The sequence below is a fragment of the Aythya marila genome (genome assembly GCF_965140915.1).
Source record: "Aythya marila genome assembly, chromosome: 1".
Classification (NCBI taxonomy): domain Eukaryota; kingdom Metazoa; phylum Chordata; class Aves; order Anseriformes; family Anatidae; genus Aythya; species Aythya marila.
In genome coordinates this window covers 203,729,720-203,752,490 of record NC_139042.1, presented here as the reverse complement: position 1 = coordinate 203,752,490, position 22,771 = coordinate 203,729,720, and the positions used below count along the sequence as shown (strand labels likewise).

The following is a 22,771-nucleotide window of genomic DNA, read 5'->3' as shown; positions in this document are numbered from 1 at the left end:
CTTATTGTGAGGACATCAGGACCACAGGGCTCTCATCTCTCTTGCAGGCAGTGTGCCCTGGCTGCCCTGAGGGACGTCAAGCAGTACCTGACGGAGGAGGCTGGCCAGATCGCGGTAAGAGATGCCCTCTGTGGTGGCTGGCACTAGTCCTGGTCCTAAAGGTGCTTTCTCCAGTGCAGCTCAGGGCAAATCACATGTGGGAAAAGGGGCCACTTGCTCACCCCAGTGTTTGTCTGGTGCTGATGTCCCCATGCTGCATCATTGGCCCTGATCTTGCACAGAAATGGGGAAATTCTGACTTTGCAAAATCAGAGCTGGGGATGAACAATCCTGTCCTGCTCTGTGGTTGTGCTTCCTCTGCTTGCTAATCCCACTTTTGAGATCCTCTGGGCAATCTGCATCCTCCCCACTGGCAGCTGGTGTATTTTGCATTTAAAATGTGATGAGGAAGCTGTGACTCTTACGTAAGCTGAGAAAGCAGTTTAAAAAAAAAAAAAAAAAAATTTCTCATACATCCTATTTTGTGGTCCCAAACCCCAGCACTTCATCAGTAAATGCTCTGGGGTCTTCCCTCAATCTCTCAGGCTATTTTAGTGAGTTGATTGCTTCTCCCTTTATTTTTGTAAAGTTTCCTGAAATTAGGCAGCTGGGAGGTGAGGAAGGATGTTACAAAATGCCCTCCGTGAGAGAAAAAAGCGTGTGGCTTGTGTGAGCTTTTCTGAAATCTCCACTACTTCCCCTAGTTTTAAGTTGAGGAAGGGCTTGGTGAGAAACCAGACAGCTGTGTTGATAACAAACATTTTTCTTTAAAGGTTTTTGATGCCACCAATACCACACGGGAGAGAAGAGGGATGATCCTAAACTTTGCCAAAGAAAATGGGTTCAAGGTTGGTACCATCAGGCTGCTGCCCATGTTTCATAGTCCACAATAGTGCAAAAAATAAAGATCAAGAATACATTATGGTGTTGTCCTGAAGAAGCTCCAGTGTAAGGGGGATTTCAGTGCTGGATTAATCAGCAGTACGTGAACCATTCCTGATCCTGAGCCCTGGAGAAAGGGCGGCAGCAGGGTGGAGGGAGTGAAGCTGGGAAGGAGGCTGGGTTGAACAAGAGCTGGTTGGATGTCCTAAACATTATTGCTGGTCTTCAGCTGAGCTTTGCTTTGCCTTGCAGGTGTTCTTCATTGAGTCTGTCTGCAATGATCCCACGGTAGTTGCCACCAATGTTATGGTAAGCATGGAAGCAGCTTGTTTTGTTTTCCCTCGTGTAGGATTTTCCACCTGTGCCCAATTGGTTTCTTATCAGAAGACAACTGATGTCTTGCCAGACTCAGTTGAGGGTTAGGAGTTTCTTTTTAATCTTTTTTTATGACATATTTGTCCTGGGATGATAAAGGAGCTTTTCCAGGGCTGACTGGAGGTAGTGAAAATAAAAGTTGTGGTGGCCTGTCCCCAGCTCCCTTCCACTCTGTCTGCATGGCTGTTAATGTTTAAGTTGATATCAAGGAGGGATGTGTATTTAGGCTGCTTCAGTGACCCAATGTCCCTTGTTTTTGGAAGTGATGGGTGTGGTTAAGTGTTTAAATCCCATCAGAGAGCAGTCAGACTTGGTGTCTTCAGCCACATGCAGCTTTACAGAGCCTATTGAGGTCTGATTTGAGAAGAATAGAAGCTCAGCTTGGAGGCTTCTTGCCGCTAGTTGAGATTTTGGCTGGGGGAGCAGCATAAAACATTGCTTACTGGCTCCTTTGGGAGCTTCTGGATCTCTGGTTTCCCACCAGCAGAAATGCTTCTCTGCCATTTGGGCTTGGCTAGGACACATGGATGCTACTTGGCTTACCTAGGTATGATGGAAATGTCCTTTCCTCCCTTGGGCTGTGCTCCAGCTGTATCTCCAGCTGTAGGTCTGCACTTTGTCAGTTTTAAAGCATCTGGGAATGTGTCACGGAATATCCAAAGTCTGCGAGAGGCTTTTCCTTGGGTTTTGTTCTGCCCCTAGGACTGTCTCCACAATGGGCACCAGGGTAGGGGTCAGCACAAGGCATCTGCTCCTGCTGGGAGCTGCTGCCCTGTGGCTGGTAGGGTGGTTGCATGCTGCCTTTTCCTTGACCCTACTAAAATGCTCAGTTTAGTTCTTTTTTTAATTATTTTTATGATTCCTTTGCAACACCCTGAAGCTGGATTTTTTGCAGGATTTAATCCCTCTCTTTGATGGAAAGTAGTTCTTGAAGGGCAGAAAAAAAATGAACAGTGTAGATTTTTGCTCCATGGGGTGCTTGTGGATGAATAATGTTTTTCGTGCTGGGATCAGTGCAGAAAATAGCTGTGAACCTGGGGTGCTGCTGCTTACATTGGCTGTTATCCTGTTGGTTATCCTAATGGTTTCAGTGCTGTTCGGGAGGTTACTGATGTGTAATGCTGCTGCTCAAAACCAAATCTTCAGGACCACCTGTTAGAGTAGTTCAGGCAGAACTCTGTATGAGTTCTGGATATTTCTATGGCCCACTTTGGGTCTTGTTCGCTTCTTTTCTTTCTTATAATAAGCGAAGGCTGTAAAATGGCTCAGCCAACAGCTGGATCTTGGCAGGGCTTTGAGATTAGCATGGTCTGACTGTTGAATCCCTGCTGTGCCCATAGCCTCAGATGGGGCAGCAGCCTTCCCTACCTGCCTGGAAAGCTTCCTAACCACTCCTTTTGGTGTGTTTTCTCCCCTGCTGCAGGAAGTAAAACTGTCCAGCCCTGATTATCGGGACTGTAATTCGACCGATGCCATGGAAGACTTTATGAAGAGAATCAATTGTTACCAGGCCAGCTACCAGCCACTTGACCCTGATGACTATGACCGGTAAGAAACTTTCCTGATCTCGGATTGGGCTGGCCTTGAATGCCTTTTGTTTGCCTGGAGAGGGGTAATGAAGTATGGGGTTGTATTTCACTTTGTGTTCAAGTACGTGACCGTGCTGGAGTAACATATGGCCAAGCCTTGCTGTAAATTCGGGCCTCTTCCTTGAATATTCAGTACCGTTTTCTCCAACCCTCTGACAGGAAGCCAGGCACTAAAACCTTCACAAGCTCTTGTGGATCCACTTGTGTTGGTTTCTGGGGTGTTTTTTGTCACGGTCCCAATTGAAGGGAATGCTTAGATAGACTCAAGGCTGAGCAGACCCTGTGGTTTCCAACTTTGCTGTCCTGCATGACCATGTAGGCTGCAACGTGTTGCCTCCCAGCCTCTCCACTGCTCACAAATGCATCTGTGTGTCCTGCGCAGATAATCCTGGGCCAGCTGAGCGCTGTCCTGGGGTGGAACGTGCTCCCTGCTAGGTTTAATCCTCTTACTGCTGCAGGGAGGAAGGGCGATTACACTGGTGTTACTTAGCTCTCTGTGAATTGCCGTTGCCTATCGGCTTCTTGTTGAAAATAGCCTGCAGGAAATCCTTTTAGCTGGGTGATTATATTGACTGAGATACCTCACCAGGCTGTTTTGTGGGGGTCGTGTGTGGTTTTCTGCTTTCCCCACTGGCATCCCCCTCATCCTTGTGGTGCTTTCCCTAGGGAGCTTTCTCTCATCAAAGTCATCGATGTTGGCCGGCGGTTCCTGGTCAACAGGGTCCAGGATCACATCCAGAGCAGGATTGTTTACTACCTGATGAACATCCATGTCCAGCCCCGCACCATTTACCTGTGTCGGCACGGCGAGAGTGAGTTCAATCTCAAGGGGAAGATTGGCGGTGACTCGGGCCTCTCCAACAGGGGCAAGAAGGTAAGGGGAAGGAATATTCCCCTGTGGCTCTGTAAGTGATGTGGCTGTAGGAGGTGCTGTATGTTGACCTAAGTGTATATTTGATGTCACCTTGGGTACTTAGAGGATCTGTCCATGGGGCTGGTTAAATTTGGGGTTGAGCATGGCCTCAAAACAAGACTGCAGCCACTGCTGTGCAGTTAGGAGTTGATAGAGGCTGGTCTGCAGACCTCTTTAGGAGAAAATATTTTCATTGTTTGGGTGGGTTCAGCCCTAACACAGGTAGAGTGGGATGTGGGAGGACTGCTGCCACCCTTTGGGTGAGCTAGTCATCTCCAAGGGTGCCTTCACTTTGCTTCATGGACGTAGTCAAGAGAGTTGCTCCAGGAAGGGTTAATATCTATTTTGGCTTTTTATCACCATTCTGAAGTCCAAATCAAATCAACTAAGGTGTTACTATAATCAAGAACTACAGAATACATCCAGTTAGCTCTTTGACAAAAAAAAAAAAAGCTGTGGTAGCTGTGATTAAGGATGGTCTAGGATCTTTCACATCATCATAGGAGAGGCCAGATTGTGATGGGGCTTCTTGGATACTACTCAATCATATTAGGCTGCAGTTCTTGCTATTCTTTCTGTCTGCATGTCCCTTGTAGCTTTTGGGGAAAAAATGGTGTGTGAGGCTGCTCTTCACCTTAGAGCAGAAGGCCAATACATCTGCCTACAAAAGGCAAAAGAGGTCCTGGGGAAGACTTGCTAGGACACAGGGAGGAAGGCCCATTGGGAGGCTGTGGATCAGAAGTCAACCTCTTCTTTGTGTCCTACAGTTTGCGCTGGCACTGAACAAATTTGTCGAGGAGCAGAACCTAAAAGACCTCAAAGTCTGGACCAGCCAACTGAAGAGAACAATCCAAACAGCAGAAGCACTCCAGCTGCCCTATGAGCAGTGGAAGGCTCTCAATGAAATCGATGCTGTAAGTACCGTTGGTTGCAGTAGGGAAGGCTGGATTGTGGTGGTCATGGGTTGGCAGAGGGGGTGATAGCTCTGGCCCCTTACTCGTGCCTAGATCTCATCTTTTATGGGGAAATTTTCCTTCTGAGGGGGAATAGTACTTTTCCTGCTCTAGTAATCACAACTTGGCATTGGAAATGTACCTTATGCAGAACCTCCAGGATGTTGGCTGGAATAAGTAGGATAAGATGACATTTGCTTGGACCTGCCCTGTATCTGATCTCTCTAAGGATTAAAGACAAATGCCTTGGAGAAGGGTTTGCATATTAGGGGTGCTGATTACTTTTGATTTCAGCTAGGCCCATAACCTCTTGGATGTCCTGTTCTTGCAGGGTGTGTGTGAAGAAATGACCTATGAAGAAATCAGGGAACAGCATCCAGAGGAATTTGTTTTACGCGATCAGGATAAATATTACTACCGCTATCCTTCTGGAGAGGTAGGCCTCCAGAGACGTGGCTGTTATTTGAACATGACCGATTTGTTTTCATGCTACTTGGGCATAGAGGACAGGAGAGTAGAGGAGAAAGCAGATGCTCCAAGAAGCAAGAACTAAGAAAGGGTCAGGGTTCCTGTTAACTTTTGCTTTTAGCTCTTGTAATATGGTGTATGAAGATCACGTTAAAAAGCACACTTAGCAAACAGGCCAAATGACTTCATAGTCAATTATCTGGGAAAGTCCAAAGGCCTCCTAGTCTAGCCTCCGTCATTAGGTCCACACTCGGTCTTGTGGTGCTGAGGTTTTTCCCTTTCTTCCACTTCCAAATTAGTAATTTCAGCCCCTGCTCTCTGCGTCATTTGCTGTGGGCTGATGTTGATATCTCTGTTTGCTTCTGGCATGGGGAACACGACCTGATTTCAAGGTGTGACACGCTGAGGTGGGAACTGACGTCAGTCTTGGGTGATGCTTTAGGTAGTGAACTGGGCTTTTTAGCACCAAATTAAAAGTCCTGCACATTGACATTTGGGAAATGTAAATGTTTGGAGACATACCAATGCCAGCACGCCTAACAAAAGAATGTCAGGGAATGGCCAGCACAGACTCTAAGTGTATGGGGTTCCTTCTGGGTGCCTGTTGTGGTGCTTTTTGAAACCCTTCAAATCCCTTGTTGTTGGTTTAGTTTAGTCAGAAGCATGAAAATAATAGATGGACCAAGACAATGCCTATTGTTCTTCGTAAGGTCCTTGTTTTCCTGACTCTGTGCTTATCTCCCTGCCCTTCTTCTGTCCCAGTCCTACCAAGATCTGGTGCAGCGCCTGGAGCCGGTCATCATGGAGCTGGAGAGACAAGAGAACGTCCTTGTGATCTGTCACCAGGCGGTCATGCGCTGTCTCCTTGCTTACTTCTTGGACAAAAGTGCAGGTGAGCTCCACAACCCTGGGTGTGGGTGGGTTGATCCTGCTGGAGAAGGGATGACAGATGGAGCTCTGAAGAGATGAAATAGGGGTTCCTGTTCATGCAGGGACTGGAAAATGTATTCCTTTGGTATGGGATAGCTTTAGGTGTTGAGGAAGATGTCCGAACCTGCTTTTGGAGAGGGGATGGGGTAACCTAACCTTCCTGCTTTGCTTTCTCTGCAGATGAAATGCCCTACCTGAAGTGTCCTCTTCACACAGTGTTGAAGCTGACCCCAGTGGCCTATGGTAAGTGTGGCATTTCACCTTGATGTGCCTGGGTGTTAGACTTGTGCCTCCTCTGGGAGATGGGCAGGGCTCTGGGGTCGAGCACCCTGCACCTCTTGGCTTTTCTGACAGCCTCTCCATCTCCCTGTGTTCCCTTCTGCAGGCTGCCGGGTGGAATCCATCTCTCTGAACATCGAAGCCGTTAACACCCACAGGGAGAGGCCAGAGGTGAGTGCTGCTCTTCCTCAGCCATTCCCTGGTGTCCCCTTTCTTTCCCCTACGGTCACCAGGCAGTGAGGATGCCCAGGGTGGGCATGGGGAGATTATTGCACAGTCAATTGCTTGGAAGTGCCCCTGGAGCATCACAGGGGTTCTTGCTCTGCAGAGATGTGGCCAATCAAGGGTTTTCCAAGGGAAAATTACTCTTGCATGTGCCTGCTTCCCAGTGTGCTTGCTCAGATGAAAGTTCACCCAGGGACGGGTCTTTCCTGGGCTCTGACTTTCGCCTTTGCAATCATCTGCTTGCCCAAAGAGGGAATGGACTACTGGATGGAGAAGGTGGCTTCTCCCAGGTGTCCTAGCTGGTTGGCAGAGCCCAAGCTCAGTGGCTCATCCAACATCTCCATCCTCTCTGTTTTTTCCTGGCATGCCCACGGCTCTATGTGGCTACCAGAGTGCTGTTCTGTAGGGTGCTGGGGGGAAAAGACCCCTTGCACAGAGGAAAAACCCCGTAAGGTCTGGTCTGGGTGCTCCACGAGGAGCTCAGAGGCCAGATCAAGGGGATGCCAGCCTGGTGTTGGGGCTGAAGAGGAAGGGGACCCCGTGTCCAACTTCCCAACTTGCATGTAGTGGTGATGGGTCCCAGCCGCTTGTTGGATGGTCAGATCCATCCCCTTTTGGGCCACATCTTCAGGGGTGAATCCAATCCTTCCTCGTGGTGTGTCAGGGCCATTGATGCCCTCGTCCACTGCCATGGCTGGGGGTGGTCAGGGGGCTGCGTGGCGCGGTGGGCACGGAGTGAGGCACGTGCAAAGTGCTTGGGTTCCTCTGCTCGGCTGTGCAGGAGCTGCCCCTCCATCCCACCTGGCTTGAGTTGGAGCTTGGTGCTGACCCTCACTGGCTGCTCTGTGCAACTTCCCCAGTCTTTCTTATCAGCCTGGGCTCGCTCTTCTTTCTTCTTCTTGCTTTCATGCCCTGGGGCAGAGGGGCTACCTCTGAGGAATAGACCAATGGGCACGTCTCTGGCGTGTGAAATCGTGGCTGTTGATTACTACTGCGCTTTGTAATACCTATTTACCTTTTTTTGTGATCAAAGGCTCAAATGAGGAGAAATTCTGTCTCATTTCTGAGTGCAGGGCCTCCCATTTCCTCCCATCCTTGGGAAATCACACAGTGCTCTTGAACGTTTTGCATCAGTTTCCTTTTTTTTCGGTGTCCAGAACCTTTCAATGCATCCAACTAATCCTTTGCACGTCGACAGCAATTGTGGGGGAAAAGCAGAGGCTGCTTTAAGGAAAAAAAAAAAACAACAAACAATCTGCTTCTTTTTTTCTTTATAACTGTCGCCTTCTTCCCTTTTTTTATTTTATTTTTATTTACTTTTTTTTTTCTTTTTCTCACTCTAATTTAGGAAGCAAAGAAGGGACCTAACCCGCTCATGAGACGTAATAGCGTTACCCCTCTAGCAAGCCCAGAGCCCACCAAAAAACCTCGCATCAACAGCTTTGAGGAGCATGTGGCTGTTTCTTCCGCCCTGCCAGGCTGTGTTCCTCAGGAAGTGCCCACGCAGCTGCCGGGACAAGTTAGTTGAACTCTTTTTTTTGTTTTGTTTTGTTGTTGTTCTCGTTGTTTATTGTTTGTTGTCCTCCTCCTGTCGCTCCTGAAGCTGGGGAACGGCTTGCACTTGCCGCATCCTGTGCTGCTGTCTCTGAGATGCTCTCTCCCCGCTTCTCCCGTGGCTGCTGTCCTCCTGCATCGCGTTGGTTTCAGGAGCACCCAGCGAAGGGTGGCTGTCGGCCCTCTCGTGGTTTTTGAGAGCCTCAGAAAACCCCAAAGCTCTGGGCTGAATTGAGCAACTGCATTAATTTAGGAATTGCCTCCGTGTCCCCCATTTGACATCGCCGTGTCACAGGATAATGGTTGAGGCTGGAGGAGGACCTCTGGGGGTCATCTGGTCCAGGTCCTGCTCAGGCTGGACAAAATACAGCGGGTTGCCCAGGTCCATGTCCAGATGGGAGCCACTTCTCTAGACTGAATGGCTCGTGCCTTCCTCCGGGATGTGCTCTGCTCCACTGTAGACCTGGTCATTGCGATAAGGCCAGGGTTCTTGGGCTTCCTTGAAGATGCTATGAGGACCCTTCTTTGCCTGCAGGTCTCTCTTCCTTCCCAGAGCAATAGGCAAAACAGACCAAAACCAAGTAGAAGCCTCTTTGATGCATGAGGCACGGTGAACCCAGTTGCCTTGTGCATCCCTGGGTGAAATTTTTTTTTTTTGCTGCCCTCTTGCTTATGTGTCCTCTCTCACCCACTGGGAAAGCATGAAGAAAAAGACTTTCCTTGGCACATGCTTCTCCAGGAGCAAAAGCCTTTGGTTATGGAGTTGGGGTGCTACCAGAGACGCTCATGAACCCCTTTGCTGTGCTGCCTGTCCCCCCTGGCTGCTTGTTGGCTCTTGCTGCCTGCTTTTCGTGTTACCTGGTGTCTGCTCGCCCCAAGTGGGATTAGGAAGGGTGCCGTGTGCCAACCACTGCTCTGCTTTGCACAAACCTTGCCACCCCGGCTGGCTCCTTCATCTCTTGGAGCTCTGCTTGGGCTGGCCAAGTCTTGCCAAAAGCCCTTCTTTGCTTTGGGGTTTAGAAGCGCTCGGGTGCCCCTTGCTGCCGCCCACTGTCCTGTGTCCTGTCTCCTGCGGCGTTACTGACACCTCTCTTTCCGTTCTCTCTGTCTCTCTACAGCCTTTACTAGGAAAGGCATGCCTGTAAGTATCTTCTTGCGTCTTATTCCCCTCCTACCCTCTTCCCGTGTTTTCTTGCCATTGGTTATTTTGTAGTTGCTGTGAAACCCAGCTGGAGCATGGTTTTCTTGGAGTTGATATTTCTAAGTGTGGGATTTGGGTGTGTCTTGGGACTGATAAAGAGGGGACTGTGGGTGATGTTTTGTCCAAACCATGAGTATCCTACCTTGATTAAATGCCCCAATTTCGTTGGGGAAACACAGTGAATTATCACTTGCAGATGCTGCCTAAATTCCTGCCTCCTCCCTGAGTAGTCACTGGATGGGAGATGCCGTTGGGTTTTCCTGGAGTTCTCTGTGGCAGCGCTTTGTAACGTAGGTGATAGACCCCGGTGGTCTGTCCTTCCTGGGGGCTGAGTTGTGTCTGTGAGCGATGGCACCAGAGAGATTCCTGGGGAAGGCTCTGACCTCAGCTCCCAGCAGGCTTTTATCACCTGTGTGGGAGCAGGAATGTGTTTTTGGAGAGTTGGGCTGATCCTGGGTCCTGGCATCTGTAGTTCTGCCAACCTGGTTTTTGGGAGCAGCCAGCTCAGCAGCCCAGACAACTTGGGCAGAGTAGACACAAGGATGTGCTCCTCATCTAGCTCTATTAAGAAGGCAAGATGCCTTCGACATGTAATGCTCTAATTAGGATTAGGATTAATTGAGGCTTTGACACTTAAACTCAGTGCTGTTAGATCCCTGTGTGCTAGGGACAAGATTGCTTTGGACATATCCAGAAGCTTTTGGACTGATTTCATGATACATCACTGAGTTAAGAAAGAATCAGCCACTAGAAAATGTGCTCAAATGTCTTCCTAAAGACCAGGGAGATGCTGAGGCTGGCATAGTGCCCAGGGGTCTCTTGGTCATCTGTGGTTTAGATCAGCCTATGTGCATCCTTATCCTGGTTAATTTTGTGGGCTGAAGGTGAAGGAATTTGCTATGAACTGGTGCTGCTTGTGTGTAACTGGTGAACCTCGTGTTTCTTCCCTATTCCCCAAAAAAATGATGTTAGAAAAGTCAGACTTGGCTTTGCTGATGGGTTTATTGGGGAAGAGCATGCTGATGCTCCTGGGTGAATGTAGAGGTTGGGTTGCTCAGCATGGCCTGCATGCCCACGCTCCTTGCTGCTCTTAGGCACAGAAGCCCTGGATGAAGTGCCTGGTCCTCTTGGGTTGCTTGCAAAGTGGTTTTGTTTTTGTACATCCCTCCATCCACTTCTCTTTCCCCATCCATGTTGCAATAGTAAAAGCACTGCGTGCCTTGGTGCCAGCTGGGACATGAAAAGCATGAGTTTGGGGACAGCTGTATGGGGTTGTGCTAGGACCTGAGCTCAGCTGGAGCAGGTGATGGTTTACTCATCCTAGGTGGGTTGGGAGCAGCAAGGTGAACAACTCCAGCTGCTGGGAGCCTTCCTTCACCTACGTGTGGGGCTCAGGGATTGGGTTTGAGGGAGCCTGGAAGACTCCATAGACCAAAGGTTTGGTGGCACCCTCACTTCTGTCACCTCATATGGGTATCCTGTCCCCCACCATGTCCCCCTACAGCCTGTATGGGGTCAGGGGAGGTGGAGGTTACCTCCTTTCCCAGTTTGTGCTGCTTGGAGGCACTTGGCAGTGGGTGCTTTGTTGCATTGACCATCACCAGTGGGGGCTTGTCCCCATCCAGAAGAACAAGGGGACAACTGGAGAGACCAGGAATACAGCTGCATGCCTCCTGACTGTGGGGTTGAGCTGGTTTGGGTTTGCAGGACTAACTGCTGGGATGATTTCTTCTCCTTTTGCTTGGTTTGTGATCCAAAGTGCACTTTGTAACGACAACCCGATTAAAAGTCTCTCCTATCCCCTCCCTTCTTCTTCCCTTCACTTTTCATGCTTAAAGACGACCCGTTTGTCACTTTCTCAAAGTTTTCTCTTTACTAATATTTCCAAGGTAAATGGCTGTTGGGTGCATGTGGCTTTTCCTAACCCTCACCCTGTCTCCTTAGATAATGCAGACCAGCTTGTCCCACTCTACCTCTCGTAGCCTGGCCACAGTTGTTGGTGCTTGTAAGAGGCAGCTTAGATAGTAAGAGATTAAAAATGCTGAGAAACCTTTCTAGCTGTTTTCTAGTCCCTTTCCCTCTGACCTTTTTGTGTAGTTCTGTGAATTGGGAAATGTCTTTGTGGTGGTGGTCATCTCTTTGGGTGTCTCCTGGTGGATGCTCTCCTCTGGGGGCTGATGTTTTGCTGGGTGTCTCTGGGTTTGTGGTGTATGTTCCTGACACAGTGGTGGCAGCAGGGCTGTGCTCGAAGCAGCTCTGGTGCCTGCAGGATGTCATGGGTGAGCGTTGCTCCAGCCTTTCCACTACTGGTGGTGGCTGGTGGCCACGTCAACTCCTTGGCACTGTTGCTGCTCCATCCTGAGCTGCCTTTTTGGGGCAGTGCTGAGGATGAGCAAACAGTGGCCTCCGCCCAGCAGGTTGGGGGGATGCTGCCCAGTCCCAAGGGAAGCTGGAGAAATGCCTAAGAGGGCTCCTGGAAGGGTTGTTGTGTCCTGTCTCCGTGTCTTGCATGGACCAAAGAGTGGCTCCAGGTGTAGCTTGGTTTTTAGGGGTATCTTTGCCGGCTTCTCACCCTGCAGATAATAAAGCTGGGTGATGCTCAAAGGAGGGATGCAGGTAGTGAGTTGGTGCATCTCCTCCCCACCATTCTCCTTGGGTGGACAGTGTCCTTTCCCTCTGTGGTGGATGCTCTTGTAGTGCCCTGTGTTGTGGCTTTGTTACTGCCTCTGTCCCTTTCTCGATGTGCACACAGAAGATGCTGGCTGGGGTGAGGTCTGGTCCCAGCGTCACCCCAACCGTGCTCCTTCCCCTCTCGTTGCAGAACATGAACAACTCGCAGAAGCCCTCGTGACTCCGTCGGCGCTGTCGCAAGGCCACCAGCGACGCCAGCTCCCATCCCATCGTCATTTCTTGAAGCTTGCTTATTAAACCGGTCTCCTCCGTTTGCGGTGAGGTCGACCCTCGGCTGTTTCTATCCACGCCCGTTCATCTGCAAACTGCTCTGCCGAAGGGGGGAGAGAGGCGGGAGAGCGAAGGAGAGGAGGGAGACGAGCTCCCGGGTTCACCAGGTCTCCAGGCTTGCAGCATTGCTCTCCTCTCCGGCGTCCTGCTAGAGCATAGCAAGCTGTAAAGTGCTTCTAGCGCGCAGGCTAGAGTTTAATTTTCCTTTGTAAGCAGTTTTGATCTCCTTTTGTATAGCTGATTGGTACCCATCCATCTTGGGGTGGAGTGTATATATGTGAATGGTGCGGGGTTAGCAGAGAAACGGGGGGAAGAGGGGTGGGGGGATTTTGTTTTTATTATTATTATTACTAATTATTTGGCAAGGAAGCCCCTAACGCGCTGTGCTGCGGTCCTTGACCCGCACTAGCTACAGCCCGCCACATGCCTCATTGAGGTGCACAAGAGCTGCTGGTTTTAACCAAAAAAATAATAATAACAAAAAAAATTATATAGAAAACCCCACATGTCAACTGATATACCTTGAAGGGGTTTGCAGAGAATATAAATCTGCTGCTGAAACTGGCCGTGAGCTGCTTGTAGCATAGAGGGGGAACCACACTGATGCTGGCTTGGGCAGACCCCAGCCCTTAGGGCTGCTCCGAGTTCTGGTGTGTTTTGATTTTTTTGGCAAGGGGACTGAGTGCCAGTTGAGGTGATGTGCTGGTAATTGGCCTCCTCTTTCCTCTGGCTCGAAGGAAGGAGACATAGGGGGTGATAATCCCTGCAGTGCTGCAGGAGGTAGGTGGCTGGGCTGAGCTGGATGTGTTTTGCAGGCCTGCAGGTCTCTTGGATGGAGGTGGTTGGAGGTCTGGCCAGCTCCCAGGAGTCCCTGTGTGTCTGCAAAAAGCCACAAGAAGAGACTTTTTTTTTTTTTTTAATTTAATCTATATACATGCACACGTGTGTGTGTGGGTATATGTGTATATATAGAAACCGCTTGGTTTTTGCACTTTATTTGTGGCAGGAGCTAACTATTTTATTTCTTTTATTATTTTTTTTAAGCTGTGCCTCTAAATGGGGGAAGCCTGAATACAGGCAACTTTTTTTTTTTTCTTCCTTTTGCGTGCTGGGAAGCTGGGACTACATAAAAGCAGTAGTTATGGCTTCTGAGGTGTGCGTGTGTGCATGTGTGCAGGGGAAAATGGGGCAAAGTCCTGGCTTGGGTTCCTTCAGCCCTTCAAACCACCTTCCTGGTGGTTTGAGATACAAGAACCCTTCTTGGCAGCCCAGCCTAGGCTGCGAGCCAGCAGTTAGAAAGGACGATTTAACCACTACTGCTTTGTGCAAATATCTGTGGTTCCCTGCCCCGTCCTACGTATTGCATTTTCTTCATCCCTGTCTTGTGCTTTTTCCCCTGCACGAGTGAGCTGGAGGCAGGAGGTGAAGGTGGTCAAGTTGTCCTTCATCCCCTTTTTTGGGGGGGACTGGAGATGGGCAGCCCTTTGGTTTTACCCCTCCTTTGGCTTCCTCCTCTCCCCTGGGTAGGAAAAAACATCCCTGCAGACGGGAGCTGAGAGGTGTAGGGGAAAGTGATTTTCTTTTTTACTTTTTGATAATATATATATATTTTTTGAGGTGGGGGGTGGTCTGTTTGCCCTTTGGGAAAAGGCAAACCGCTGTGCCTAGCACTTCGGTCTCATGCAGCAAAAACCGTGTTGCATGGGCTCAACAGCGGGATGGGGCTGGGACCGTGCTCAGTCCCTATCTGACCCCAGGAGCCCGTCCTGGCGGTGCCCTGCCTGCGTGCGTGTGTCCATACATGTATATTCCTGTACAGATGAAACAAAAACACTTCCCCCCCTTTTTTTTTTTAAACTGCATTAAAGCAGAGTCCTGTATGCACGTTGGGTTGACACCTGCCCTTTTGGTTTCCCTGACTTTGAGAGACGAGTGCCTGAGGAGGGTGTCTCACTGGCCCTTGTAGCCTGTTTCCTGGGGAGTTATCTTTCTCCTCCTGCTACCAAAAGATAAGCTGGCAAACGCAAACATGACGTCTGGCTGCCCCTGATCAATCCTGTAAGCGTGTAATTCTGCAGATGTTCTGGCATGTATTTGTGTGCGTGTACATATATAAATTTATATATAAAATCTGGAGAAAAAGAACACCCTTAAACTATTTCTTCTTCTGGAAATACTAAAAGTCTTAGTCCCACAAAAAGATAAAACCTGGTCTGTTTTTTGTTTTTGTTTTTTTTTATGTTTTTTTTTTGTTTGTTTGTTTTGTTTTTTTTTTTAACCCCCATCAAGAGGGAGCAGCAGAGTGGTTCTCTCTTGCTTGGGGGTAGGTGGCAGGACAGTGTCACCCCTGTCCCATTGAGTTTTGGCTAACAGAGCCAGGGCCAGGCAGAGATACTGCAGCCAAGGAGGGTGGCCAGAGGGGACTTGTCGAACCACACCAATAGTTTTCCCCCCGCCCCCTTTTTTTTTTTTTTTTTTGGTTTTGTTTTCCTTTGTGATACTTGAATTTATTTTTTTATTATTTTTTTGATAGCGAAACGCATTTTATTTATTTAATGTATACTGCAGAGCTTGGAGAGAAGGGTAGTTACTTGGGATTTTTTTGTGTGTGTGTACTATGTTAACTGTTCTGTATATACATCTGGAATAATTGCCTGATACAAAGCTGTGCCAGCTTAAAAACAGGGTATGCCTTTCAGAAATTTGTATATTTTGCAGTTGCTGGACCAATAAACTATCTTGTTGAAAAATGGATGACTGGCTCTTCCCTTGCTTTGGAATTATGCCCTCGGGCACCTCCCCTGCAGCGTGGGGGCCCTGAGGGTGACCACATGCATTGCCATCCTGCCTTGCACATATGGGGACTGCTTTGGCCCTGTGTCCTATAAACCTCTCAGCCCCTCAGTGGGTTTTATAAGGGTCAATGGAGAGAAACCATTTGGATCCCAGGGCATTTGGATCCCTTTTATTCTAGCCCCATCCCCGCAATTTTATGTCTCCTGTTATGGTTAATGAAGAGACCCTAAATTCCACCTGTAATAATGTTTCATCCAGCCAAGTGCCAACACTATTTAGGGCAAGTGCATGTGCCTCAAGCCCTATCCACTGCATCCCTCATTTCTATAAGAGGGAGTCCAAGGTTATGTGCAGAGCTATACTCTGCCTGAGTCTTTGCCTTAGCTTAGCCATTTATTCAAACCTGGTGCGATTCTTGAAACCAAATACCTGCTCAAAATGATTTGGAGCTGCCCTGTGAGGTCATGGCTGCCTTTGTCCCCAAGGCAGGAGAGCATTAGATGTCACCTGGCAGTGAACCTGTCAAATTCCATGTAAAGAGAATTTTTGTGTGTGCGTGTATGTTTTATTTATTTTTTTTCCTGGCTTCAAAGCAGAAGTGGCACAGGAGTCTCAGGGAGTGGTGTAATTTGGATCTGATGCTCTGGAGCGCATTTGGGTTGATCTTTCCTGTGTGGTCAAAAGCTCGATGTCCTCAAGCAGCTGTGCTTCTGATGGCCTGTCTGGGGATGAAAGAGCAGAAAAACCACCTGTATGTGCAGGCCACGGGGTAGCTGGCTAGTGATAGGTAACCAACTGCAACCCCTGATCTCATCTTCCCTGGGGTTTTGGAGTAGGAGGAGCCTTTTTGGACCAAGCCTTGCTGTGACATGCAGGGACTGTCTGCCTTCTGCCCTTGGCCCCATTGTTCTGTAGGATTTTAAGCTTGATTAAGACAGCTGCAAAACTTTTTCCTAGGTATATGTGCAGATAGGGGAAGTGCTGATGCTCATCCTTGCAAACAGCCAAGTGGCGCGGTGCACCCGTGCTCGCCAGGAAAGCCAGAAACCACACAGCCCTTTTTATTTTGCATCTCCAGCAACCTGCTGGCCTCCCCAACCAAGCAAGGACAAAATGTTCATGCATTATTTCAGGGCAGGGAGCGAGGCCTTGCACCCTCCATATGCACAGACGGAAGGCTGCAGCAGGCTGAGGTTGCATGTAGACACAACAGCAGCGCTGCTCCCCGCATCCCTGGGCAGGCAGGGGTTTTTGGAAGCCACAATAACCTTGTCCTTGCAGGGAGAGAAAGCTTTTGCCTCCTGGGCAGCATTTCTAAGGCTCTCCTGCAAGAAAACGCGCCCCACAAAAAACCTTTGCTCCTTATTCAACATGCAGGGGCAGGATGGGGATTGTGTCACACCATCTGTGCCGGGGCAAGGGGGCACCGTTCAGAGCCATCCCTGCAGCATCCTTTTGTTTTATTTATTTATTTTTTTGCACGACACATTTTGCACCATGGCAGACATTCCTTGAGGCAGGGCGGATTTAAAGGTCACTCCTGACAGCGGGAACATTGCCCTGCTCGCAGCCGCGTCCTTGTCATTTCGCCGGGTTCTGTTTTCATTAAATTAAATAAATAAACCCCAAGCTCGCTGCCAGCAAGCAAGCCTGGAGAACTTGTGATTGCCATTAAAAAAAAAAAAAAAAGAAGAAGAAGAAGAGCAGTCACGCTGGCTGACTCAGCTCTGATTGATGGCTCAGGAATGCGTCTGATACGTGCGAGGGATTAAATAAACTGTGGGCAAACCTACACAATGCAGCATGCTGTATGCAACGCAGCCGGCACCCCGCTCACCTGCCTGCGGCTGGGGAGTGCCTGCCGCCGCGTCATGGGATCTGGGGGGGGTCGTTTTTATTTTCCACTGTGAGAAAAAAAAATAAAAAGGATTTTTTTCCTTGCTTTGCAAGGAAGCTGTTTGCTGATTGAGGGTTTTAATAGGGATTGTTTAGCTTTGCAACAGTTCCAGGGAGCTAACTGCAGGTGTGCATGTTTTCTATGATGGGATGGGATGGGATACAATGGGATACAATGGGGTGGAATGGGATGGGGGCAGCTCTGGGCTTGTCTTCTCAATCTCCCCAATCTTTGGGTGTGATGCAGCCCATCCCATGTGCAACTGGGCTCAGTGTGGGTCCAGGGAGTGCGAGCTCATTCCTGGCACCCCAATAAAACCCTTTGCTCATGGCTCCCACTGGTGACCCCAAGCTCTTTTCCTCCCACCTCCTCCTCCCTTCCAAGACATGAAAATAAATTGGAAGCCCAAAAACCTGGAAGAAAACCAACCCCTCCTGTATCTGCAGGAATGGGATTGGCAGTGTCTGGTGGTAAACCCAGCTGGGGCAGGAGAAGGCCAGGTGGATGGAGGCACAGCAGTGAAGAAGGGTTTATTTGTAGTGATGCTCACCCATGCCCATCAGGGGGTCTCCAGACTATCCTTGCCTTGGCTTTGCACCAGCCACTGTCCTACTGGTAATAAATTGGAGAACCTACCTGCTCTATCCACAAATCCTACAGACATCGAGTGTTTTTTGAAAACCTCTCTGTATTTAAAGGTCAAGTAAAAAAGGATGAAAGCGGAAGAGAAAAAACCTCCTATTGCACGGTGCCCTCCTGGCCCGTGTCTCACCCCATGGGAGCAGCCATCAGAGGTGCTCGGAAACCTTTCTGGCCTTCCAGTGACAGATGCTTTGTGACAACCCCTTGCGCTTCCTGAACAAATACATAGTTTGTTGTTGTTGTTGTTTCTTTGTTTGTTTGTTTGTTTGTTTCAGGTGATGGGGTCAAAAGGAGAAACCAGATTGTGTCATTTCCCTAGCCATGTGCTTTTCCTTTCTAAACTCTTCCTCTTGGGGTCCGACCTGTTGGCCATGGATGACCCAGCCTCCATTCTCCACAGCCACAGCAGGACCCGGGGGACACCTTAAAGGTTTGGTCCCTTGGGTGCTGCTGGGAGTATTTCTGGGAAGGAGATGGGGAGAAAAAGAGAATTGAAACCGAATCTAGTTGTCAGCAATGCTAGAAGAAATCGCATCGCGTAGATGGGGAAACAGCAAAACAGCAGTGAGAGCAATGCTGAAATGGTTGGCATTGCCCTGAAATTCTTGCTCAGTGCCTGTGTTAACAAATTTGGCTTCTGTTTTGTGTCCCCCCATTAAGTGCCCTGCTGAGTCTCTGTCCAAACTGACCTTTTTTTTTTTTTTTTTTTTTTTTTTTTCCATGGGTGAGTAGTTACAGAGCAGCTACCCTGAGCATCCTCTCTTAATGGAAGAAACTTTTTGGGGCTTGGCCCATCTCCCTCTGCAGAACAGCACCTCAGGCTTCTCCTGACATAGGAGCACCTCCTTTGATTAAATGTCCCTGTGATGGGGTCAGAACCAGCTCTCCATTTTATTTTTTCCTGAGAAACAGGAACCAAAACTGCCCCCACCAAAAAGGGAATAATGTTTTGAGTGTTTTGTATTCAAAAAGGGGATAGGTTTGTCTTGGGGCTACACCGGTGCCCTGTGTGGACCTAAAACCCCATCTGATGGATTAAAGGAGACATTTTTTGGCTACATCTGAATTTCACTAACTACAAATGTGGATGAACTCCCTGTTAGAAAGAGTCAACACAACACAAACTTCTGCTGATATCTGGTTGCTCCTCAACACTGGAGGTTGGACTTAGGGCTTTTCTGTGCTAGGTGGTCCCAAGTGGTGCACGGGGAACCTATTCCTACCCAGAACCAGTGGTGTCTACACTCATAACACAAAAGAAAAACAGTTTCTGTCATACTGAGGGCTGCCAAGCCTCAGATCTCCTGGCAGGCTCTCCCCTCATGATCCAACACAATCCCTTGAGGAGCCAGCAGCTCCAAACCAACCAACGATGCGCTAAATGCCTCAAGAGGTCTCCTCCAGTGTTATCTTCCATGATCCTAAGGAAAAACTAATCAGCAGCATGATAAGAACGTGACAAGAGGGTGATTGAGTCTGGTGAGCCTCATGGCAAGGCTGACAAAAACCCAGCTGATGCATCTGGTCACCCAACAAGTTGGCAAAGAGGGACGATCGTTCCCTGCTGGTCTAAGAAGACTTGGACATGTTCCTCAGCTACGGAGTGAGCATGATCTGAAGGGACAATGATGAGACAAGGTCTGAAACCACCCAGGTTTTGTGAAATGCTTCTCTCCAGTACAAGGTGCAGGCTCTTGGATTGCACCCACACCTCATGTCAGACACGGCAGACGTTACTCGGCTTTTATTGCCACGACAGGTATCTCGGTGCTCTTTGCACTCACATCCTCGCTGGCAAAGATTTGTACTAACGGGTGGGTGGCCTGATGTGGAAGTGGATGGCAGCTGAGGCTGTGACCAAAAAGCACGGCTGAATGGGAGCTATGAAGAGAAGTAGTAATTAAGACCTAACAACTAATTACCATTGCGGAGGGCGGCTCGAGAAGGAGCACAGCCCCAAATCCAGATATTTCTAGCTGCAGCTCAAACCCCACAATTAAGCCGTGATTTTGGTCATTATGAGGAGGTATTTCCAGAGCTGGCTCTTGCCTTCTGCTGCCTTTATCCACCAAAACAACTGACTCAGCATCAACAAAAAGAAAACCCAGCATTTTGATAAATGTCATCCAAACCAGACTGGAGAGCATTGCACTGCATTGGATGCTTTCACCAAAGCTGGATGCCAACCTGTGCGCAGAGCTGCCTTTTCTTGAAGGCAGGAGAAGGCTTTTTGGATAGCAGAGGATGTGTTGGTTTAGGGAAAGCAAAGGGTACCTAAAAATACTGATGTCCTCCCAGGAAAGCAGGAGTCCCATGATATGGCAGCATGGAGAAGCAAGTGTCACTGTGCATTTCTCTGGATCTTGGTCCATCTCTAGCCACCCGTTACCCCAGGCATCAGTTTAGGAGGGGAAGAAGGGAGGGGAAAAATGTTTCATACAGCTCTCTGGTCACCCCGTTCACTCTGCACTGCAAGCACACCATCCTTGGAGGGACCCTACAGGCAAATCACACCATTGACCTAGTTTTTGGGGTGGTGGTACAAGTGTTAATAGCTTATTTCCTTCCTGTCTCTCCCACTGGTGATGCTGCAGGGACTGTGACTTACTCTGGCTGTTCCAGGGCTGCTTCTTCACCTTCCAGCCAGGATTAATGTCACTCACTCCAACGGGTGTCGCCACCCTCGCAGGCACCCTGACTCACCTGCTTGTCCTTCTGCTCAGCCTTGATTCATCTGTGACAAGTGGCAGACGTGCTCTCTTGCCATGCATCCACCTTGCTCCTTCTGACTGCCCTGCTCCCTCCATGTGCCAGGCATTTGCCCCTTCTCACTCTGTATTTTTGGTGCAGTGTAGGCATCCCCCGAGCTTGTCTTCCTTGAACAGCATCCCTTTTATCCTTTGACAGACTACAGGTATCTCTTTAATTAACACATCCCATAATTGCTCAGCCAGCAGCAGCTCCCCCTGCCCAGCTTCTGCTGTGCGGGTACCAGGGTGAGACATCAGGTTTTTGTGGCTGCACTGGTGGCTTTAACCTCCTGGAGAAAAGGAGAGAAAAGGAACCTTGGGGCTGTCCCCAGGGCAGGTTCCAGGAGCAGGAGGTTGCCTTTTCCATCTGAGATGCACCCAGCTGATGTACCCATCAGAATCATCGCCACAAAATCCCAACCCATTTCCAGCCAGCACCTGGATTTATGTTTTTAATATTTTCTCACAGCTTTTCCTGGGAGGGAACCATCTCTTTGGGTGCATTCTCATTGAAATTTTTGCACTGTCACAGCCCCCATCCACGTGAATGAGCTGGTCAGACTCTATCCCTCCATTTACAAGCTACTTGGAGGATAGAAGTTGTTTTCTTATTTGTCTATAAATTACCCAGCAGGGACAAGCTGCTGTATAAATAAGGGATAATAAAGTAATAATGCACTAATATTCACCATAATTAATTTTTAAGAATGACTAGGATGCCTTTCCATCCTTGCTAAACCAGAGCACAGGCTTGTAGTGAGTATTCCTGAGCTCAGACATGGTACAGGAGCTAATTTTGAGCCTCTTCTTCTGGCATGTTTTCCCCTGACTTGCACAAAGGTGAGAAATGTAGGTCTGCATACATCATAAAGTCATTTGTAAGAATCAGAAAGCACTGGAGAGAGATGGGACTGGAAACAAGGTGAATGAAATCAGGAGGATTGCAATAAAAGGTCTGCAGGACTCCTGGTTAAATTTGGGTGAAAAACAAGGCTTTCAGTTCAACAGAGATTTTGTCTTAAAAATGTAAATAAAAATAAAAACATCTGCCTGTCCAAATGGGATGGAAACCAATAGTTTTAACATTTCCAAAGCTCCTTTCCACTTACTGAAAAAAAAGATATCCTTGTCCCCTGACAGCAATGGCAAGGGGAGAGGTCCCAAGTGGATCCCTGTGCATTGGAGCAGCCTCCAACAACCCTCGCTCTGCAGAGACGATCTGGAAAATGGGCAAAACTCTTCTTGTGGTCCTCCATCCATTGAGCTGAAGATATTTGGAACAAACCATTGGCCTGTTTTTGTCAAAACATTGCTTTGTTGGGAAATACTGTGCTGAATAAATTTATGGTAATGCTGGGGGATAAAGAAGCAATAGTGATAGAGTGGGGGACCACTCTTTGTTGCTCCTGGAAGAGGAAACGAGGGTTTCATTGCTCTTATCTCAGGTGGGGCTGGTCACACGCCTTACCCACACAACAGGTCACCTGCAGGCCCCTCCTGGGAGAGCCAGCAGAAAGCAGCTCTGGGCTGAGGAATGCAGATAGGATTCAGCCCCGCGTCTCCAGCGTCTCGCTATCTCCCCTTGAAATGCTCTTGGAAACCACGTGAGACGGATGGCCACCAGACAGGCTGAAAGGGTTGGGAGGAGTGAGCTCAAACAGAAAGCCCACCCGTGTGTCTGCGGTGGGCTTAGTGCAGGTATTAATTACATTCCTATCTGCTAAGCTGATCTGAGCATGTCTGCGGCCGGCCGCTTTCTCCTTGCAAAGCCGCCGCTGCCTGCATGACTGCTCCGAGGACCAGCAAGGACAAGGCAGGGTGATTAAGGGCTGTGAGGATGTCAGGCAGCCTGGGAAGGCTCTTTGCGAAGCTGATTTGTCCACGAGGAGGCTGACTCAGCAGCGACTTGAGGGTTAGGAGAAGGCAGGTGATCGCACGCCTGCCACGGGGCGAGAGCACACGCGTGCTCGGCCGCTGGGATTTAGCTGGTGGGCTGCCACTGGCATGTGTTTGAGCCCACAAAGTGAGTTTTTCAGCTTCTTTGGGAGGCTTTATTTTTGTTTTCTGCATAGATGCAACAAGGGAATACAACTCTCCGGTATTTCCCAGTGGCAGTGCAAGCAGTGCGTTGCACAGTGTTTCCCTATCTGGTTGTGCCAGTGGGTTTATCTGCTGTTCTGGGAAGGAGGATTGGGCTTCCTGGCTTGTCCTCCGTGGCACTGCAGGGGTTTTTGCAAAGTGTGATGTTTGCTAGGAGCAGGCAGGACCCCACACAGGCGTAATGCCCAGGCCATTCCTTGACTGCGTGATAATAGGA

General features: G+C 49.0%; 1 protein-coding gene across 5 annotated transcripts in view; it reads left to right on the top strand.

Moving 5' to 3' along the window:
- The window catches only part of PFKFB3 (6-phosphofructo-2-kinase/fructose-2,6-biphosphatase 3), a 37,146-nt gene extending 24,482 nt beyond the window's left edge, over positions 1 to 12,664 (top strand). For 2 of the 5 annotated variants that reach the window (XM_082779880.1, XM_082779882.1), the window contains 13 exons: positions 48 to 114; positions 813 to 887; positions 1,174 to 1,230; positions 2,720 to 2,844; positions 3,552 to 3,759; positions 4,566 to 4,712; positions 5,083 to 5,187; positions 5,982 to 6,111; positions 6,330 to 6,392; positions 6,535 to 6,599; positions 8,002 to 8,172; positions 9,326 to 9,348; positions 12,230 to 12,664. In XM_082779880.1, coding sequence (XP_082636006.1) covers positions 48 to 114; positions 813 to 887; positions 1,174 to 1,230; positions 2,720 to 2,844; positions 3,552 to 3,759; positions 4,566 to 4,712; positions 5,083 to 5,187; positions 5,982 to 6,111; positions 6,330 to 6,392; positions 6,535 to 6,599; positions 8,002 to 8,172; positions 9,326 to 9,348; positions 12,230 to 12,236 — 1,243 coding nt within the window. In that variant the 3' untranslated portion in view covers positions 12,237 to 12,664. Of the gene's footprint in view, positions 1 to 47; positions 115 to 812; positions 888 to 1,173; positions 1,231 to 2,719; positions 2,845 to 3,551; positions 3,760 to 4,565; positions 4,713 to 5,082; positions 5,188 to 5,981; positions 6,112 to 6,329; positions 6,393 to 6,534; positions 6,600 to 8,001; positions 8,173 to 9,325; positions 9,349 to 11,246; positions 12,191 to 12,229 lie in introns of those variants that run through there. The other 3 variants (XM_082779883.1, XM_082779881.1, XM_082779884.1) reach the window with 2 other exon arrangements.
- The last annotated feature ends 10,107 nt before the right edge of the window (positions 12,665 to 22,771 follow it).